A 22,533-nucleotide genomic window follows, 5' to 3' on the forward strand; every position below is an offset into this window, starting at 1 on the left:
AGTCCCTGGTCACGTGCAAGGGGAGGACGGAGAGTCTCCGGGAGTCGTTTCCGCTTCCGGCTTTCCTGTTGGGTGCTCGGTTGCGTGAGGGGTGTTTCCCTCTCGCTGCTCTTCTGGTTCCCGTCCCCGAGAAGGAAGAGGGACCGCCCGCCCTTCCTGCCGCCGCATGGGGAGCCTCCGCGCCCAGGCCTGCCGCGGCTTCTGCCGTGCCTGAGAGAGCGACGCTGGTGAGAGCCTTGGCCGGGGCTGCAGCCGGGCCTCCAGCCTGCGCGGGGTGGGGGGAGAGCTGCGGGGTGTGTGTGTCTTGGGGGGCGACCAGTGGGGCTGGCGGCGGCGGAGGGAGGCGCGCGCTGGGTGTTTCTCGCAGCCCAGTCCTGCCCACACTTTTCTGGGAGGAAGCACCGCTGACTCTAATGGGACTTACTTCTGAGTAGACATGCATTGGCTCGGGCTGCAATACCATGCACACTTTCCTGGGAGTAAGTCCCATTGGCTGTCATGGAACTTAGTTCTGAGTAGACATGCATGGCATTGGGCTGTCGGTCAGTGATCTCTACCCTGGTTCGGGATAGGCTTTGGAGGCCAGGTCTGCCTTAAAGCTCCTGCTGGCCCCTGAAGGGCTCTTCTCCCCCAGCCCCTGGAGGCTGCTCATTGTCTCTCTCTCAGGTTCAGTCCTCTGCCTGTGGGTCTGTCCAGCTGGCTCTCTGGGTGGGGGAAGTGGGTGGATCTTGTTGTGTTCCTGCTTTGGTTGTGATCATAGCGTCAATTGTCTTGTTTCAGAGATGTGGCAGAATTAGCTGTGTTTCAAAGAGGCTTCCCCCTTGGCAGGTCGCTCCTCTCAGCTTGCCTCTTTCCAAGTCGTGTGTCAAAATTTGTTTGCCAAAATGAGGAACACTTCCAATGTTATTTCAGAAGAAAAGTTATTTGAAATTTTTTTATCTGAAGTTTGGGAAGTACAATTTTAGTGATGGTTACAGTGTCCACAGAAAAATGCATTTTGTTCCTTGCATCCATCTTATTTATTTTATACACACACAGGTGTGTGCCACTTAACTATGAGGATACCTTCTCTGATCCCGTTTGTTATGTGATTAGGTCATTAAACATTCAGACCAATCTAGCACTTTTGTTGTCACTTGACCCTCCCTGCCAGACACTAGCTGGCCCTATAGGCTATTGGATTTAGATTGTATTTTCTTTGCATTAAGAGCCTCTTTATTGTGTAAAGAGACACTCTTCTTGGCTGTGCAGGATAACTGATTCCTCATTAAGGGACTCTTTTTGTGCAATGTTCCTGCTTGATGATGTCACTTCTGGTCATGACATGACTTCTGGTGGGTCCTAACAGATTCTCATTCTAAAAAGTTGGTCCTTGTGCTCAGTGAATGAAAACTACTACTCCATACTATGTGTTTTGGGCTGGTTCACCCATGCAGGATTGCCACTTGATATCTGTGACATCAGATCAAGTGTCCAACTGCTTCAAGCTCAGTGCTTTTTGACACAGTGTTCACACCTTCATCTGTCAGTTATCAAGATGACAGGAACCTAGTGTAAATAAGTGGCTCTCACATTTTTAGCACCCGGACACACTTTTTAGAATGACCCACCAGAAGTGATGTCATGGCCAGAAGTGACATCATCAAGCAGGAACATTTTTAACAATCCTAAGCTGCAATCCTACCCACACTTACCCAGGAGTAAGTCCCATTTACTATCATTGTCAACAGAATACAAATAGTAGCCTGTTCAAAGTACAGATCTGTAGCATTTCCCAAATGCAGTCACATCCCATGGCAGCATCAAGTCTAATATATTAAAAATTAAATATTGAAATGAATGGGGACCCACCTGAAATTGGCTTGTGACCCACTTAGTGGGTCCCGACACACAGTTTGAGAAACACTGCTGTGGAGAAATCCCAATGTTCTACATGCATGCATGAAACACACCATCATAATTTAAGATAACATACATCTAATCACTAGGACAACCCGAATACTAGTCACACTCCCAATGACAGAAATTCTGCCTGCATGACCATTTTGTTTTGGAGTTCAGTTTAAATTCCAGTTAAACTTCAGACTATCATTCATGAGTCCAAAGATGTCAGTATATACGGTACTTTGATACCAGGTTATGCCATTCATTTATTTATTTATATTTATACAGGTATTTATATACCGCCTTTCTTTGGTCGTCAGATTTCTCCTCAGACTTTAATCCAAGGTGGTTTACATAGGCAGGCTGTTCTAAACCCCCGTAGGGATTTTTACAATTGAATAGTTCTAGTCTTTCATAGAACTCCTTGTTCCAGCTCGATTTCTTCCCTGTCTGGCCTCTCTCTGGCCCTTCGCCTCCCACACTCCACTTGACGGCAACTCCTCTCTGCCACCTAGGGTCAGCTCATCAGTATATCAGCGTGTCCTCAGTTCTCGGGTACTTCCAGTTGTTTCAAACTGGCAGCCTCAGATCTTCAGGCATACAAGGCGGCAGCTCTACCAACTGAGCTAGACCTGCCCCATTTGTTAACCATGTTGTTAAAACTAGTGGAGATTTGATCTCCTGTTTGAGTCAACAACTTAAAGCAATGAAGTATAGTAATTATGCTTAATAGAACAAGTTTCTCTGAATGGAAATTTTTTTCCTTGGTAAGGTTAACCCATTTTTCCCATCCCACAGGTGTACACATTTGGTCCCTGTTGCATATATGCAACATTGGGCAGAAATGGCTTAAGATAGACACTATCAGGATAATTTTGTTTGTAGTAGATACTGAATTGAGATGGAGTGCAGGATGAAGTTTGAATTAGATGAACCTGTGAATGCTGGTTCAAAAGGTGAGACTCATGAAGTCAATGAAATTAATGTTGACATTATCTGGGCTTTAAGATTTGGTTTCTGAAAAAGGGAAGAGTTTGGTAAAATTCTCTTTTCCTGTAGCATTTAAAACTCTGGGTGGGTATATGAAGGAATTAACTGACTGTTTACTAGTTGTGTCTGATGAGGCTGAGTTCTGGATTGGTAGGGATCATAGTTCAGTGCAGAGAACACCGATTGCATGCATAAAGCACCAGGTTGAGATCTTGGGTAGCAGAACTGGGAAAGACTCTGCCTTAGACCCTAGCTCAGTGTTTCTCAAACTGTGGGTTGGGACCCACTAGGTTGGTCGTAAGTCAATTTCGGGTGGGTTTCAATATTTTATTTTTAATATATTAGACTTGATGCTACCATGGTACGTGATTGCATTTGGGGAAATGTTATAGACCTGTACTTTTAACAAGCTACTATGTATATTCTCTGATCAATGATAGTAAATGGGACTTACTCCTGGGTAAGTGTGGGTAGAATTGTTAGGATTCTACCTAGAGTTGTTAAGAATTTTCCTGCTTGATGATGTCACTTCCAGTCATGACATCACTTCTGGTGGATCCTACAGATTCTCATTCTAAAAAGTGGGTCCTGGTGCTAAATGTGTGAGAACCGCTGCCTAGATAGTGGTTCTCAAACTTTTTAGAGGCAGTAGACTATGCTGCCTGAGTTACAAATGTCAGTGGGTGTGTCTGTAATGGGCATTGGGCAGCAGTGCTCCCTTCAAGTAGCAGCTTCTTTAACCCTTGTTGGACATTGTTTGCCCTATTGGTTTCACAATCCACCAAAAATTGAGTCACAACCCTTTGGTGGGTCCTGGACCCACAGTCCGAGAACACTGCCCAAGAAAATTGCTTCCAATTGAAGCAGATACTAAGCTAGAATGGAACAAATAGATCTGACCTAATGTTAAGGCAGCTTCATATGTTTAGGCTCCTCTCTCCCCCTCTCAATGTAGTTTTTCGGTGAGATGGAGGTTGATAGGATTGTGGGTGATAGAATTGCACTTCTGAGAGGAAATGCGTTAGTCTGTTGATGTTGGTAATTCTGGTGGCAAGCTATGAAAATGTCTAGTATACTTCTCCATAGAAGTAACACACTTTAAAAAAAGGTAATGCAAAGGTAGAGTGTCACTTTCAAAATACCAGACTGAGTGCTGTGCTGGCACAACTTGTGGAGCTCCACAAGTTGTGGAGAAGATCAGAGGGAGCTAAGAGTCTCCAGGACTCTGCAGGAGACCAGTGCTGCCCCCCAGGTAAAAGGTCCCCTTGGCTGTGGGAGTACTGTAGTTTCTGCAACATTGTCACTGCCGTCAGAGCAGGACCACTCTCCTTCAGGGGGAATGTCCAGCTTCTGGTTCCCCTGGTGGGTTGTAAAACGGGTAATTTTCCTATACATTGCTTCTATGAAGACATAAGCAAAGGTGTCTTTCCTTGCAGACTATTAAAACCAATAGCTCACTACCAAGCACAGCCAAATTTGTGTGCAGTTAGACCTTGGTATCTGCAGGGGTCTGTTCCCAGATCCCCTGCACGTACCAAACCTGCAAATAAGCGAGTCAGATGACACCAAACTTTTCTAAGTGGTGAAGACCAGAAGTGATTGTGAGGAGCTCCAGAAGGATCTCTCCAAACTGGCAGAATGGGCAGCAAAATGGCAGATGCATTTCAATGTAAGTAAGTGTAAAGTCATGCACTTTGGGTTAAAAAATCAAAACTTCACATATAGGCTAATGGGTTCTGAGCTGTCTGTGTCAGTTCAGGAGAGAGATCTTGGGGTGGTGGTGGACAAGTCGATGAAAGTGTCGACCCAATGTGCGGCGGCAGTGAAGAAGGCCAATTCTATGCTTGGGATCATTAGAAAAGGGATTGAGAACAAAACTGCTAATATAATGCCGTTGTACAAATCGATAAGGCCACATCTGGAGTATTGCGTCTAGTTCTGGTTGCCACATCTCAAAAAAGACATAGTTGAATTGGAAAAGGTGCAAAAGGGAGCGACTAAGATGCTTACGGGGCTGGGGCACCTTCCTTATGAGGAAAAGCTATGGCATTTGGGCCTCTTCAGCCTAGAAAAGAGACGCTTGAGGGGGGACATGATTGAGACATACAAAATTAAGCATGGGAAGGATAAAGTGGATAGAGAGATGCTCTTTACTCTCACATAACACCAGAACCAGGGGACATCCACTAAAATTGAGTGTTGGGAGAGTTAGGACAGACAAAAGAAAATATTTCTTTACTCAGCGTGTGATTGATCTTTGGAACTCCTTGCCACAGGATGTGGTGACGGTATCTGGCCTGGACGCCTTTAAAAGGGGATTGGACAAGTTTCTGGAGGAAAAATCCATTACGGGGTACAAGCCATGATGTGTATGCGCAACCTCCTGATTTTAGGGTTGTGTCAGAATGCCAGATGCAAGGGAGGGCACCAGGAGGCAGGTCTCTTGCTGTCTTGTGTGCTCCCTGGGGCATTTGGTGGGCTGTTGTGAGATACAGGAAGCTGAATTAGATGGGCCTATGGCCTGATCCAGTGGGGCTGTTCTTATGTTCTTATGAGTCTGCAGGTCCAGTCCACTGTGACCTCCAGACACAACTGAAGGTGTTCTCTGGAGTGCCTGGAGGTATTCCAGGGCTTGCAGAGACTATGCACAGTTATTGTGGGTGCCAGAAAGCTTCCTGTACGTGACTGAAGAACACCTCTGTCGGTGTCCGGGAGCTCAGGTGTGGCCATCCACTGTGGGTTCAGAACCTTTGGTGAATTAAATCTGTGAGTTTTGAACCCACAGATAAACAGGTTGGACCTGTATTGATAACTAATGTCCTTGTGTAGTTGAATAGAAGTGGTGGTTTAATTCTTAGTATTTTATGTTAAGTACCTATGTTAGGATGCTGTGATGGGTTGTATGTATGTTCAGTTGTATACTATGAATGTATTGTTATTTTTATGCTGGTTGGTGACCATAATAGAACTGAACTGAAGTGGTGGTTTTCTTTCTCCCTCCCTCCTCTCATTTTGTGAGAAGCTTGGATAGTGGGTAGGTGGCCTAGCTGTAGTCAGTACAGATCAGTGTTAAACCTAGAGCTCTTTTATAAATAAGGGGCCAGATGACATTAGGTCATTGGTTCCCAAAATTTTTAGTCCCAGGGCCCACTTTTAAAAATAACACTCTGTTGGGACTCACCTAGGTTTACAAGACTTTTAAAAAAGGAGCTCTATAAAGAAATATTTTATTTATTTATAACCAGAAAAGAGACCCTCAAACATTTATCTCCCTATATTTATGCATGCTTGCAAACTGCAGGAGTTGAGCTCTTTGTCGTGTTATTAGCAGCTATAGTATCTGATTTTTGAATAGCCTCAGGGTTTGAGGCAATCAGTTATTTGATCTTTTTTTAATCTCCCTTTGTCGACCCACCGAAAATCAGGTTGCAAACCACCATTGGGTCCTGACACACAGTTTGGGAACCACTGCTTTAGGTGACTGATTCTGACTTTGTGTGTTTGACAAGCAGAGGAGAGTCTAAATTCAGATCTCTTGTTACTGCTAATCATTCCCTGTGTTACTTAGCTCCTTCTTAAGAATCTTATCCAATGATTACAACATATTATTAATTCATGAAATCAGGTAATATGTTAGGTTTGGATTTAAACGGAATGAACCATTCCGAATTATGTCTGTGGATGGAGAGAGAATTCTGCAGCGGCCTACCATTTGATTATAGCTTGGGCCTGCTCAGTGGTGGTAACCTTGGTTATGCAGGCAAGCAGTCTTTTTACATTGTTTTTTGGTATTTCATCCATCTCAAATCTTTTGATGAGTCATAGCGAAAACTAGAGGGATGCGAATCCCTGTGTCTTATCATCCTCTGAATTTAAGTATGTGGGAAACATCAACAGAAAAATGACACAGGTAATTTTTCCCCCTACTCTGGAGAATTGTATCATGTTGCACCTTTATCCCTTGTTTTGGCCTGTATGTTTATCTGCTCAATAATCCTCTGTAGAATCCTCTGTAGTGGAAGAAAAAAGCTGGTCCAGCCATACATCTTTGCAAATCATATCTCTTAAGCTATGGGATGTGATAGTTACTGGTTAGCAATTTATTTTATGATTGTGAGCTGCCAGTGAGCTGAAGGGGCCCAAGGGGCTCACTGGCCAAAGGGGAAATTAAGATTGTTTGTCCGGAAGCAAAGTGCAACAGATGATGCCAGAGCAATTTTTTTTTTTGACAAACATATTAAGCCTTATTAGAGTTCCAGAGTACCATTTTATATAAAACGTTGCGGTGCACTGCAAGATATTTTGAGTTGAGCTTGGGTTAGTCTAAGCACCAGGGTTGTGCTTCATTAGAACATAAGAAGAGCCCAGCTAGATCAGGCCAAAGGCTCATCTAGTCCAGCTTCCTGTATCTCACAGTGGCCCATCAGATAGATGCCTCAGTGAGCACACAAGAGACCTGCATCCTGGTGCCCTCCTTTGCATAATTGTTTTAGCAAGTAAGTAAAATCAAGTAGCATTTATCTGAGACCAGCCATGTAGACTTCATGATCTGTGCTGATCTTCTGAGAATGATAATATCCAAAGCTATTCTGCCTGTAATTCATACTACCTGTCACTTGTAGAGAATTTGCCAGTTAGCTGCTTCCAAGCTTTTCACAGGTTATCCTTGGAAAGGAGGGTTTTCATCATCCCTCAAAGCTGTAGATACAAAAATTAAGGGTCCAGTCCCTTCATTAATCTCATCAAGAGATTAGTAATTAAAACCTAACTACCCCATTCATGTGTTAACCTGTTCTTAAAGAAAAGCATTTGTATAGCTGTCTTCAGATCTTGATTCCAGTCAAATTGGGCCTATTATGCATTTGTTGAATTTTGGATTAGTCAAATTACCCAGTCATGCTTCTTGCAGTTTTCTTCTAGAAAGGACTCACAACGCGTGCCTCTTTGTTATGTTTGGCTGTCAGAGTTGGCCTAGGGCCTGTGAGAACCTCTTGCTCACTGTTTCTCAATGCCTCAATGTGAGGCCAGATGCAATGCAATAAACACCAGTAAGAGGCTTAGGATGGACGGCGAGGGCTGTTTGAGCACACAAAAAATGCATGCTGGACCTCTGCCTGCCAAGCTGAGCCTCCTACTGCTGCTTGTTGCATTGTGTTGCTGGTCTTGCTGTTGGTGGAAAGGGTCTGGGGATCCACCGGACACCACCTCGAGTACCACTGGTTGAGAAACACTGCTCTAGCTGGAAGATCCGTGAGACCTATGGGTCCTATTGCAATGCAGAATTGGTACCTACTCTTCAGACAACTTAGTGGTTGTATATTTTTGATGTATGTGCACACATGTTTACTTGTTAAATAAAATTTCATCTTCAACTCTTACTTGAAGAGTTCAGGCTTTGGGTCTGTCCTCAAATACTGTATTTTCAGAACTTGCTAGTGTTAAGTTAGCTATTGTCACAATGGTATGCAGAAGGATTTTCCCCCCCTCCTCTGTATACCATCACAAGGGAGCTGGGGAGATTGTCCTTTGAAATGAAAGATTCTGAAATGTTTGGTTGGGGAATGTGATTGGGTTTCTATGCAGTGCTTTGAAGTGTAACTACTCAGTCTGTGTATTATCTAAGAGTACTTTGAAATGGGTAAAGTGATGAAGTATTTATGGGGTTAAAAGTGTGAAGCTGTTAGAAAATAGCCAGGGAAGGAATAAAACTGTCAAGCAGGTGTGAGAAGACCTTGAGAACAGAATTCTGGGGGTTGCAAGTGGCTGAAAAGTTTATCTAATTAGCCAAGCAAGTTAGGAACATCACAGGTGCTGTTAATTTTGATATTATGCCAGTGAGCTGGGCTATCTGCAGATCATTGGTTAGCCCTTACTCAGCAGGTTTTGGGAAGAGGTGATTGGGCACAGTCCCAGCAGGGGACATGAGGCTTTCTCCTACTTAAGTAAGCAAGGGACTTAATCGAGTTGTGCTCCTTGTGTCCAGGATGCTGTGAAGCATGCTGTTGGACTGGACAGCCATCTGGGACTCTGGACTTGGTAACCTTACAATTAGTATGTAATGTAGAGAGTAGCTAGTTTATTTGTTTTTCATGCTGTTGGTGATTGCTTTTACATATCCTTTTGAATTCTCCCCTCCCCTCAGGAGGTGTATGGCCCTCCCCTCAGGAGGTGGGGTGGGAGAAATTCCAGACTTACTTGCTTTAGATTAAACTTAATAAAATGTCTTTTATGAAATTGCTGAAGTCTGTGTAATCTGTTTGACCAGAGGAGAATGGGTGATTCCATGGAGCCCAGGACAGTTTGGTAATTCTTGAAATCTTCTGGGATCTTTACCCCCCCCCCCCCATCTGTTGCTGAGCTTTTAGAGTGGAGAGGCACAGACCTACAGGGAAGTGGAAGGAGGAAGAGGTGAGTGTCTCAGATTAGCAGGCAGACCGCAATAGTTTCAAGGAGCAGGGGCATTCTGAAAAAGTGTGGGGTTGGTGCTTTGAGACTTGGGACACCCACAAATTAGCGGGCCCCTCGGTGATAATTGTGACAGCTATCCATCAGGAGTGCCTTTAGGTCAGTCTACAGTTAAGAACTCCCCAAAACAAGCTGATAGCAGTATTCCAAGTTCAGAGAAAACCTCTCTCCAGGTCTCCCTTCTCTCAGTTACAGGCATGTCTAAGATGAGTGGAGAGAGTTTTTACTCCCTTTGAAGCTTGCCCCTGTTCATTAACATACCTGTTGGTGCTGTTGAATGAGGAAGGGACCAGTCGTATGCCAAATACAGAGAAAGAATGCTGCATATGGAGACAGGTGAAGAAGTTGTAACCATCAGCAATATAACTCTGAAATGTGTCCAGTGTTAGTATAGCCAGTCTCTTCCCAGTTGTATGGCAAAAGTATTCAACAGTACTTCTTCCTTCCTAAAGTGTGTGAGAAGTGTTTTCAGGGCAATATTTTAAATGTCCAAAAACTCATGCTTCATATTTTCCCCATACAAGACCCTGTAAATTCCTATTTTTGTCTCTACTCTTTTTTTGAGGGCACTGACCCAATATTTTCAAATCACTGCATAAATAAAAGTCCTGGATTCTTCTGTTTCCGGTTAGAGGCTGTTGCATCTTGCCACTAATATAAGAGCCAAGTCTTCAAAAATAACCGGAGGATCTGTTCTATAAACTAAACAGCTGTTCCCTGCTCACCACCTCCAAATTCTGGGCTTTGAATCATGTGATTTCTTGTGACAACTGCTTGCAGTATAATCAGGAAATGTTAAGCAGAATTGTAGGTGTAGTTATAATTCAGTGTCAAGCCATTTCTGCCCAACGTAGCATATATGCAACAGGGATCAAATGTGTACACCTGTGGGCGGAGCAGAAATGGGTTAAATTAATGAGACTGGAAAGTTGGAATAATAATTACCATGTTTCCCAGAAAATAAGACATACCCTGAAAATAAGACCTAGTGTGTTTTTTTGAGAATTGCTGAACTATAAGACCTACCCTGAAAATAAGACCTACTTGTGATCAGGGCTGGGATGGGGGGGGCGAAGGGGTCCTCAAGCGGGTGGCAACATGACGGGGAATGCTGCACTCCCGTGTGCGCCACCTAGAAAGCGCCAGCTGTGCTACCTTGGGCAGAGGACACTGAGGAGGGATGCAGCATGTGAGGCAACCCTGCCTACTGGGGCTCTGAGGCTCTCCACACTTTCCAGGGAGTAAGTTCCATTAACTATAAAGGGACTGACCTGAGTAGGCAGGCATCCTCCTGGGCTTGAACCTTACAAACAAACATTGGGGTTGAGCCTGGCTTGTGATACAGCAACAAAAGGGGGGGGAGTTTCATGGGGAGCATGCAAATGTGAGGCTCTTTGAAGCCTTGTTCTTAAAGCACCAAATCATGGTTTAGCAGTGTGTCTGCAGGGAGTATTATTTTGTAGGGAGTCTGTACTGACTCTTTGGTGTATTGTTTGCCTTTATTATAGTAGTGTTGGGCAATACAGCTAACTTCTTTCATATATAAAATACGCTTCTCATCCTATGGGAGCGGCATCTCCTGAAGGATCAAGAATGTCTCTGTCCTCTCCTACCTTTCCTCAACCCCAAAAAACCTTTAAACCTTAAGGGTTTCTGCTGGAACCCCTCCAGTAGGGGTTCTTGCTTGCTTCCAAAGCAAGAAGATGTGACAATCCACTGACCTTTCTCAAAACCAGGCATCGGACAGACCAGAGTTTAAAATGGAACAGTTTAAGTTTACACAAGAGAAGAAGAAAACTGGGTTAAAAGTGATAGCAGAGAGGATTTTGCAAAATGGACTGAAATGAGGATTTTTTAGGGTATTCATACTAACCTAAAAAAGAGGCCCACTAATGCAAAGAAAACCCAAACATGTGTTTATATCAATACAGGACTAATTATTCGCGTGGGTTCCTTTCCAAGCACTCAAGCTTAACATACTATAGCAAATCAATTTAAAAAACAAAGTTTCTTTGCTCCAGTGATTGAAAAACAGCCTTGCTGACCTTTTGACTCTTAAGAGTCATTAAGAAGACAATCCATCAGCACTTCACTCAGCCCCTCCCTTCACCAATGCAAAATGATCACTTTTCTTTCATGTGCTGAGGGAAGGGAGGGGTCCGAAGGAGAGAGAAGGATTGATGGATTGTTAACCTGCTGCCAGCTCTCTTTCTCTCTCTCTCTCTCTCTCTCTCATATTAAGGAGGCTGTTGTTAAAGGACTGTTCAGTTTTTAAAACTGATTTTAAAGGGATGCATTTTTCCCCTACTCCAGGGATCAGCACATTCTTTCTCATTTGCAGGGGCCATTTGTGTTGAGTCAAATCCGTGTATAAAAAATCTATGTATAAGTAGGCTGGACCTGTACTTGTACTACCCAAAGTGTGTATAGAAAAAGTGCAGATATAATACTCTTAATTAAGGTTAAGGAGATGGTCAGCCTTGTGGTGCAGCAATTTGGGGACTAATCAGACTTCCAACCATAGTTGGAAGGATGGTAGATTCCCATTTGGTTTACCCATGGTTAATGGCACAAGACCAGTGCATACAGCACTACTTTTAGTTAGTTCTGAAAAGAGAAAGGTGGAAGGATGGAGAGGGCGGAACTTGTGGGAGGTTGAATAATGGAAGCAGACTGAACTGTAAGGAGATATGTGCCAGTGAAGATTTAATGGTCAAATTTTAATTGTGAAATGTAGCAGTTTCCAGCCTAATGCATGCCCAGCCCTGCTTAATTGTAATTTTGGATGCAGCCTTTGATCCAGGACAAGGTTCGTGTGGGTGTTTTGTATTTGAGCCAAAGTACTGTTTACTGTACAGCTGCTTGTGCATGCAGTTCCTTCAATGGAGCAGGCATTGGCTTGCATCTGTCTTCCAGGCTGCTAAGGCCTCTGTTTCTTCAGAGCTAAGACACTCTAGGCAGTGAAAAACTATATATTTTAAGACACAGATTAAAACAGTGCAACTTTCAAACCAGGACTGTGCCCAATTAAAGGAATATTAGTCAATTGTATGCTTTTCTGGCAGATTGCTTATATGCACGTTCATGTAGAAAACATTGTAGTGAAGGAGAAACATACATATTTTAGGTGATGCATAGATGTGTTGCAGCAGGCAATATCTTAGAGGTATCAATCCATCCTGTGTATGAGAAAAGGGAATGTCTCTAACACCTTACTGTTATGGTTTGGTCTTTGTTCCTTCTCCAGCAAGTAGTTGGGAAGGCAAACTTAGCGAAGGGACCATACCTGACAGGTGGGCCGCTTCTTTTACTTGGTGTTCTTATTTATTCATGATAAATAGGGAGGTGTTGAGGAAGAAGGGGGTGGGTAGGCAGGTAGAGCAATGACTTGATTTGTCACCAAGCCACTTTGGGCAGGGCTTAGCCCATAGCAGTACCCTTCCCTGGCTTTCAAATTTCCCATGGCCTGCTGGCAAAACTAATTGTCAACTAGTGTAGTAAGTCCTTGTATCATGATAAACATGGGCAGAAATAGTAGAAACATAGCCAAGGGTAGTACTTGCAAGCCTACATATGAATCTGCCTAGATGTATTAAAGTAGGAAAGAAGCAGAGCCCCAGATGAAAACAAAAGCATTTTTCTACTGACCTTGGTGCACTGAAATATGGAGGAACTATGCTTATCTCTTTTTGACATTGTCTTAGGGAGAGTCTCCTTAAAAAAAACAGGCAAGTTTTCGTGCAGCAAAATGTTTCCTTGTCCTTGAGCAGCTGGTTGTCTTGTGTGGGTTACCCAGGGCAGTTGAGAAGAGCACAAGGATAATAACTCTTTCCACTCTTCATCATTTGTTGGAGGAGCTGGCATAACCATGTGTGTGCACTGGACTAGCTCTTGGAGAGTGTTGTCTGCATCTTCCCCAGCCAGCCTTTGCCTGCAAATTGCAAGAGGGCCCGACCTTAAGCCTTGCCTCCTCTCTATGGCGATGTTGTTGCTGTCAACAGAATTTCAGAACTAGCCTTGTACTGCTGCAGCTGTGTTCAGAAAGACTGTGGGTGTTTCAGCTTGTCTTTGAGCTATATGGTCTGGGACCCTGAGAGAGAGGAATAAATTCTACCTTAGTGTATGAATTCCAATGAACTGGTATTACTTTGACTTCCCCAAGTAATGTCGAGACTTGCATGTTTCCTTTGCATTCTATTCCTAATTTTGTGGCTATTTCACAGCTAGGTGGGAAAGACCTGGAGATTAGGAGATGGTGGACTGTATAGTTGGGGAACAAGAGCTGCTGAAGTCCTGCACAGTATTTGTTGGAAACCTCTGTTCCTCTCTTGCTGTTGGATTTTCTCCAGGCTTGTCGATCTGTCATCTTAACTGTCTTGTAGGCATAAGGGCCAGAAATTAGACACCTTAAAAATCAGCGTTAAGGTTCTGAGAATGCTAAATTTATATAGTCAGTTACTGTACTATCATATTAGTGTAGTAATCATGTTGGTAATGGTGGCCCCCCACATTGTGGAGCCTAGCATGAAGATACAGTTCAGGAGCTTTTCTTGTGGGGTTTGCCTTTTCTCTTGCCTGTCCCAAACCCCTGACCTCCATGTATATGTTTCAGGTTATTTTAGGAATCCTTTTGGCCACAGTTATGACCCTTCTGTTTGTTTCTCTCTTATTGTTTCAGTGTTCATCCCACGGTATTGCCTACCGTGGCTCAACATGACCGAGGGCTGGGTGGATTGCCCCTCGCTGGGTCCTGGCTGGCAGCGCCGTGAAGTCATGCGGAAAAATGGAACAAGACCTGGGCATTCAGACACCTATTACATTAGGTATAACTTTTTGGGGTTATATCTGGAAGAGCATCCTTCAATCCTACAAAGAATCATTGCTAGGCAAGGAGATGTCTTTTTCTTTTTGACTCCCTTGTCTAATGGCCTTTTGGAAAGAGTGGTATCACAGTCCTGTGACGTTTTCAAGGCAAGGATAGCACAAAACAGGCTTGTTAGAGATTACTAAGCTGAGGTTTGCTAGTGAGCCTAGATTGCTCTGGGGAGACTTTTAACTCCCCCAACATTAATTAGATTGGCTAGCATCTTCTTGGGATCTTAAAAACCCAATATTTGCTAAGAACAGTTTCCTTTCTTTACACAGAGGTAAAAGGCATCATTCATTCAACACTATGACAGCTGTCTTAGGGAACTAAATCAGGAACTGGAATTTCTGCCACTTTGTTTTTGTTATAGATACATAACCCTCCTTTCAGAGCCAAGTAGCTTACACAACAGAATGAAAATGCAATGAAATTGGTGATAGAAACTGCAGTAAAATAATAAACAGAGAAGAGTGCAAGATTAAAATACAGAAAGACCTGGTCAAGTATAAAAGGCCTTGTAGTATCTTAAAGATTATAGAATTATGGTTAACTATATCATCTGGTATAGAGGAAAATATCTCTTGCTGCAGAATTTGTAGCAAGTATAGTGTATTCACAGAGCTGGTTGGTCAAAATGGCATCAAGCGTGTATTGGACAGGTCACCTTCCTCATCAAGGAGAAATTATGGCATGGTCCTATGGACAAAGCAGAGCTCTTTACCTTCCTCCCTAAACCTCTTCAGTCATCCTCCTACTTTTTCAGTATTAATTGCTGATACCTCCTGTCATGAAAGGAGGGGGAAGGCCAGTGACCACCCACTAATCCAGGGCAGTGAGGCCTAGCGCCAAGTACTCACTCCCTTCCCGTCCTCCACTCTGCCAATTGGTTTAACCTGCAGCTTGGTGGGAACATACCTGGTAGATTCAGATTCAGTTCAGTTCAGGTAGATTTGCTGCCACCAACCCTAGAGATCTGGTTCCCAGAGGAGTACCTTGGGCAAAACCTGCCCCCCAAAAGTGATACCTGCAGAGCGGGGATGCTGACAGATCCACTGATCTCAGAACAGGCAGAGGTTTTAAGCAAAAAGGTTTTATTTACAGGTGAGGGAAAAACACAATTTAAGCAGGCTTGGTTACCTACAAATAAACATCCCCTGAATGGAGCTTGCCTGCAGAGAAGCCTCCGCTTGCAGGCTGAGAGCAGGTTGAGAGCCTGGGTCCCAACTTGGCTTGCCTTAAGAGCTCCCAGCTCCTGGATGGGAAGGACAAACAAATGTAAAACAAAATCTAATGTGTCTCGCTTCTTTTTGGTCCCTTTTCTATTTCCCTGGGGCTCTCCCCAGCAGCCTTCACTCTGCTTACCAGAGCGGTTCTCCCATTCCTGCCCAGTTTCAAGCATGCAGTAGGGAGAGAGACAATCTCTCTCAGGCCTAGAGACCTCCTTCTGACCCTGCCTCCCCAGCTCTCCAATTGGCTGGCTCCCCCTTTTGACACCGAGGCACCACAGACATTGGAGGGAAATTGGAGGGAAAATCCTCCACAGCAGTGTTTCTCAAACTGTGGGTTGGGATTCACTAGGTGGGTCGTGAGCCAATTTCAGGTGGGTCCCCATTCGTGTCAATATTTAATTTTTAATATCTTAGACTTGATGCTCCCATGGTATGTGACTGCATTTGGGGAAATGTTACAGATCTGTACTTTGAACAGGCTATTATGTATATACTTTTAACTGTGATAGTCAATGGGGCTTATTCATAAGAAGAGCCCCACTGGATCAGCTCATAGGCCCATCTAGTCCAACTTCCTGTACCTCACAGCGGCCTACCAAATGCCCCAGGGAGCACACAAGACAGCAAGAGACCTACATCCTTGTGCCTTCCCTTGCATCTGGCATTCTGACGTAGCCCATTTCTAAAATCAGGAGGTTGCACATACCCATTATGGCTTATAACCCATAATTATGGCTTGTAACCCGTAAGTGTGGGTAGGATTGCAGCCTGTGATTGGTAAAACTTTTCCTGCTTGATATCACTTCCGGTCATGACATCACATCCGGTGGGTCCTGACAGATTCTCATTCTAAAAAGTGGGTCCCAGTGCTAAGCGTTTGAGAACCACTGCTCCACAGAAACCACAACTGTTAAAGCTGTTAACTGTTTTCATCACACTTTCTAATATTTGGTATTCATGTTTGTTTAAAAAAAAAAATCTGCCTCTTTTTGTGCTTCTTCTGTAATAGTCTTGTTTACTTGTATTGAAATGAACAAGCAAAGTATATTTTCTAGTGAACCATCTGGAACTGGTTAAGGCTTTCATTTTTTGGCTGTGCTATTATAAATTTGTTTGGGCTCCATCTTTTCAGTTCTTTAACTTCTATTGCCTTTATGATCTCTCTAGCATACTGTTTTAATTGTGTAACTTATTCTGTTCATTGGTCTTCTTGTTCATCTTCACATTCAGCTAAAACTTATTCTTGTACGTTTACTCTCTGTTGTAGTCTTTCTACTTAATCTTTTCACCTGTATTCTGCCTAATTGCACTCAATCTTTTCTTCTGTATATGACTTACTTTACTTGCAGCTTCCTTCATATCTGGTGTTGCAGACACCCTTCAGTTTGGCTTCCCTTCACCCTTCCAAGTTTGGCTTCTTTCCTAAAACTTTTGAAGAACCTTTTCTTGTCTTGTCTTGTCTAGCCAACATATTCTTCTTCTTGGTTTATTCAAAATCAAAATGTTACTTCTTTTAACCAAATGTTTGTATGAACCATTCTTACAATGCATCTGTTAATATTTTTCTGCATATTTGTGGTCCGCTGCCTTTCTTCTCCTCACCACTACTGCCCTGTGTACTGTATGATCTGTGAACTTTTTAAGGTGTGGTTTTTCTTTTTAGATTGTTATACGCAGCACTTAAGAGCAGATTAACTTGTGTGGTGCAGTAGAAAAGAGTTTTTGTTATGAAATCCCTGGTTCAGATCTCTCTTCTGCTCAGACTGCAACCACGTGGCCAGTTCTCCCAGCCTCAACTGGCACCATCTTCTCCCAGGGTTACTGTGTAAAGATTTTGAGATAATGTATGCTATATCAGTGCAAAGTATTATATCTCGTACATCTTGGGTTTTTTTTAGCCAACATCTGCTCCCACAACAGCTTACAATTAAGTGCTCTTCAATCATGCAGTACCTCTGTGTAGATGTTGGTGTGTATGGGGCAGTCTTTTCTAGCTCTTGGCCGTTGGCAGTACGGTTCAGATTTCAGGGTTCTCCCCTGACAGGGAGGAGGTGTAGATGGCTTCAGGAGCTATCTGAGGCTGCCAGATCACAGAAATAGCCCTCCTATTGATCCCTTCCTGGAGTTATCTCACTCGAGATCATCAAGCCAAGGCTCAACAGGCACCTGCTGGAGATGCTCTAGGTCTAGGAGGATTTCCTGCTACAGGTACAGGGTTGGACTAGATGACCGTGTAGGTTTCTTGTATGATTGATATGGCTTCTGCGCTTTGTGGGTGAAATACTCCTAGTCAGAGACTCATATGTCTTTGCAGGAAGGGAAATTATGGTTTGGAATTCTTTTACATTTTTATTAAATATAATGGGCTCTCAAAGTGTTTCATAATAACACAAATATTACCATTGCAGTTTATCATTATCATTGAGCTGTGGCTTGATGTTTGAGCAGCTGCATTACATGCAAAAGGCCCAAGTTTCAGACCCAACCTGTTCAGATAGTATTGGGAAATGTTCCTGAAGGAAACTCTAGAGAGCCAATGCCAGTCAGTTTAAACAGTACTGATCTAGATAGACCAATGATATGGCTCAGTAGAAGGTGGCTTCCTGAGTTCCTTATGTATCGGTGCCAATTTCTGGTGGAAAAGCTTGATTTGAGATGAAAGGAAGAGTAAAGAAAAGGCAGCTATCTTCAGTATAAGGTCTGGGTACCTATGAGCTTCAAGAAGTTACCACTCCCTTTCAAGGGGTAAGTCCAAGTAGTCCTGTAATGGAGTGTGATTGACTCTTGATTAGTGGAGTATGGTTGGTGGGTGACTGATAGTTGACTTTTGTATGAGGAGAGTGGGTTGGACCTTCTTAGAAAATTGCTTTCTAGGATATTTCATGTCTTAGTTCCTGTGACAGAGTACACAGCCTTGAATTTCTAGCTAACAGCAATTAAGTTTTTGTTTTCTCATTATTTTACATTCACATTAGGAGTGCCTATGTTGTATGAACATCCGAGAGGCTACAGCAGATATCTGAAAGCTCCTCAAGAAAGTCTATTCTTGATTCTCCACTGTATCTTGCTTCTTTGCAGAGATCAGGGAATCCCTTGCAAGTTGTGCTGTACAAAGATTGCAGCAGCTCAAATGACCATGAGAAGTTCCTAACTTCAGTGTGCTCCTTTTAATTCCACACATTTCAAAGGTATCTAATAGCTTGTTCTCTCTTATAGCCCCAGAGGAGAGAAGATCCGCAGCAGAGTGGAACTCAGTAGGTTACTGGGATGCTCACGTGATCTGACAGACTTCAATTTCCGGAGAGGTGTTTTCGTTGAGCCAAATGCTAAGGTACTGATTCAAATAATATTGACTTTATAAATGGACTGGCCATTGTAACTTCTGGTGGCATTTGCAGTACAGTGTAGCTGTCCAGCGTCAGCTACACTTTGAAGGTAATCTGACTGTGTGTTTAAAAGCTTCATGGCAGGAATAGACCAGCAACTTTCTTTCCCACTGTTTGGGAAAGACAAGTTCCTTACCTGAGAAATTTTGTTCTCTGTGGAGGAAGGGTACATTCCGAAGTATGAGTTTGCCCCCGTATTGCCAGGAGGCAGGGTCTAATCAAGTTATGTGGCCTCTTCAATGTGAAGGGCTCTCATGTCCCAGATGGTATGTTGAGCTTAAGAACCAATCCACACTAATTCCTGATAGGAAAATAGCTCTTCAGGCTCAGTCAGAGTTAGAAATTAGAACTTTGAGTCAAGTAAGTTAAATGGTGCATAGAAAAAAAAGGAAGGGAATAGAGAGGAAGGACTAGACAATCTCCTATCAATTCAAAAATCCCAAGGAGAGCGAAAGTCCTAAATTTAGGAGGTGGGTGGAATGCACCCTTCTTCCACAGAGAACAAGACTTTTCAGGTAAGGAACTTGTCTTTTCTCCAATGAAGGGTGCATTCCGAAGCATAGGATGTACTATGCGAGACAGGGGCATTTGCTTAGTTTAAGGACCTTATGGAGAATGCTTCTCCCAAAGGAAACATCTGAAGAAGCAACAGTATCAATATTATGATGTTTGGTGAAGGTGTGGACAGAAGTCCATGTCGCTGCTTTGCAGATGTCACTAAGAGGCTCCCCCAAAAGTGACTGAGGTAGCCGCACCTCTGAGGGAGTGTACTTGGGTACCCTCTGGAGGAGAGACTCACCAATGCGATATAGCACATTGTTATGCATTCCACTATCCAGCCTGCTAAAGTTGAGGAGAAGACTTTCTTTCCTGTGGCGTTTCCCTGAAAGGCAATGAACAGAGTTTTGGACTTTTGTAGAGTCTTGGTATGTTCTGAATAAAAATGGAATTGGACACACAAACTGGTGGTCTCGCATCTAATCTGTGCTGGATTTTCTCATGTGGATGGGTTGGATTGATGCAAAAGGAGGTAAGACAGATTTCCTGTTCTCTGATGGGATCTCCATGGCAGGGTCAGTGCTTGCCATTGGGAAGCTCAGGCAGGCAGGTCAGGTTACAAAATCTTCCTGAGGGGAGGAGCTCCCTCAATTCCCCAGACTGATCTTGCCTCTTGGCAGAATGTTTGGGAGTCTTCATTCAGACAGGACTTTTAAGTCCCGCAGGTCCAAGTGTTCATCTCCCCCCCATCTTCACCTGGTTCCACTTCCTTTGACTGTGAGGGGACTCCTAAGAGGTGCAAGGCCCCATCTTCCTCTTCATGTTCCTCACCACCTCAAAGCTCTAAGGCTAACAGACGCAGTCAGCATAAGACGGCTGCCCCTACTAAAGGTAACTGAAATTGACACCTCAGACTTCGCATCCCCTAAGGAGGAAGGAGAACTCTTGGGGAAGGAAGCCACTAACAGAGAGAATAACCTGGACATGCTTTTACTGGTGAACCTATTTTCTAGACCAGTGGTTCTCACACATTTAGCACCAGGATCCACTTTTTAGAATGAGAATCTGTCAGGACCCAGCAGAAGTGATGTCATGACTAGAAGTGACATCACCAAGCTGGAAAATTTTTTAACAATCCTAGGCTGCAATCCTACCCACACTCCATTAGTTGGCAACCTTCAGTCTCGAAAGACTATGGTATCGCGCTCTGAAAGGTGGTTCTGGAACAGTGTCTAGTGTGGCTGAAAAGGCCGATTCGGGAGTGACAATCCCTTCCACACTGGGAGCAAGTGCAGTCTGTCCCTGGCCTGTCTCCCTGGCTATGGGCCTTCCTTCTTTGCCTCTTAGCCTCAGACTGTTGGCCAAGTGTCTCTTCAAAGTGGGAAAGGCCATGTTGCACAGCCTGCCTCCAAGCGGGCCGCTCAGAGGCCAGGGTTTCCCACTTGTTGAGGTCCACTCCTAAGGCCTTCAGATCCCTCTTGCAGATGTCCTTGTATCGCAGCTGTGGTCTACCCGTAGGGCGCTTTCCTTGCACGGGTTCTCCATAGAGGAGATCCTTTGGGATCCGGCCATCATCCATTCTCACGACATGACCGAGCCAACGCAGGCGTCTCTGTTTCAGTAGTGCATACATGCTAGGGATTCCAGCACATTCCAGGACTGTGTTGTTTGGAACTTTGTCCTGCCAGGTGATGCCGAGAATACGTTGGAGGCAGCGCATGTGGAAAGCATTCAGTTTCCTCTCCTGTTGTGAGTGAAGAGTCCATGACTCGCTGCAGTACAGAAGTGTACTCAGGACGCAAGCTCTGTAGACCTGGATCTTGGTATGTTCCGTCAGCTTCTTGTTGGACCAGACTCTCTTTGTGAGTCTGGAAAACGTGGTAGCTGCTTTACCGATGCGTTTGTTTAGCTCGGTATTGAGAGAAAGAGTGTCGGAGATCGTTGAGCCAAGGTACACAAAGTCATGGACAACCTCCAGTTCATGTGCAGAGATTGTAATGCAGGGGGGTGAGTCCACATCCTGAACCATGACCTGTGTTTTCTTCAGGCTGATCATCAGTCCAAAATCTTGGCAGGCCTTGCTAAAACGATCCATGAGCTGCTGGAGATCTTTGGCAGAGTGGGTAGTGATAGCTGCATCGTCGGCAAAGAGGAAGTCGCGCAGACATTTCAGCTGGACTTTGGACTTTGCTCTCAGTCTGGAGAGGCTGAAGAGCTTTCCATCTGATCTGGTCCGGAGATAGATGCCTTCTGTTGTAGTTCCAAAGGCCTGCTTCAGCAGGACAGCGAAGAAGATCCCAAATAAGGTTGGTGCAAGAACACAGCCCTGCTTCACGCCGCTTCGGTTGTCAAAGGGGTGTGATGTGGAGCCATCAAAGACAACAGTGCCCTTCATGTCCTTGTGGAAGGATCTGATGATGCTGAGGAGCCTGGGTGGACATCCAATCTTGGGGAGAATCTTGAAGAGGCCATCCCTGCTGACCAGGTCGAAAGCCTTCGTGAGATCTATGGAGGCTATAAAGAGTGGCTGTCATTGTTCCCTGCATTTCTCCTGTAGTTGTCTAAGGGAGAATACCATATCAGTGGTGGACCTGTTGGCTCGGAATCCACACTGTGATTCTGGATAAACGCTCTCTGCAAGTACCTGGAGCCTCTTTAGTGCAATTCGGGCAAACAACTTTCCTACAACGCTAAGGAGAGAGATGCCACGGTAGTTGTTGCAGTCACCCCTGTCGCCTTTGTTCTTGTACAGCGTGATGATGTTTGCATCCCTCATGTCTTGAGGTACTCCACCTTCTCTCCAGCAGAGACAAAGGATTTCATGCAGCTCAGTGATGATGATCTCTTTGCAGCACTTTAGGACTTCAGCAGGGATGCTGTCTTTTCCAGGTGCCTTGCCAAAGGCAAGGGAGTCCAGGGCCACGTGAAGTTCTTCTAGGGTTGGTTCACTGTCAAGCTCCTCCAGCACAGGCAGGCACTCAATGTTGTTCAGCGCTTCTTCGGTGACTACATTTTCTCTGGAATATAGCTCAGAGTAGTGCTGCACCCAGCGTTCCATCTGCTGCGCCTGATCCTGGATGACCTCGCCTGTTGCAGACTTCAGAGGGGCAATTTTCTTCTGTGTTGGACCTAGGGCCTGCTTGATAGCATCATACATCCCCTTGATGTTGCCCGTGTCAGCTGCTATCTGTATCTCGGAACAGAGCTGGAGCCA

General features: G+C 44.3%; 1 protein-coding gene across 7 annotated transcripts in view; it reads left to right on the forward strand.

Annotated features, from left to right (window-relative positions):
• Positions 1-52: 52 nt before the first annotated feature.
• Positions 53-22,533, forward strand: part of LOC136639263 (methyl-CpG-binding domain protein 1-like) — a 65,152-nt gene continuing 42,671 nt past the window's right edge. For all 7 annotated transcript variants that reach the window (XM_066613301.1, XM_066613307.1, XM_066613309.1 and 4 more), the window contains exons 1-3: positions 53-227; positions 14,018-14,162; positions 18,652-18,766. In XM_066613301.1, coding sequence (XP_066469398.1) covers positions 14,053-14,162; positions 18,652-18,766 — 225 coding nt within the window. In that variant the 5' untranslated portion in view covers positions 53-227; positions 14,018-14,052. The remainder of the gene's footprint in view (positions 228-14,017; positions 14,163-18,651; positions 18,767-22,533) is intronic.

This window comes from Tiliqua scincoides, chromosome 2 (assembly GCF_035046505.1).
Source record: "Tiliqua scincoides isolate rTilSci1 chromosome 2, rTilSci1.hap2, whole genome shotgun sequence".
Lineage (NCBI taxonomy): Eukaryota > Metazoa > Chordata > Lepidosauria > Squamata > Scincidae > Tiliqua > Tiliqua scincoides.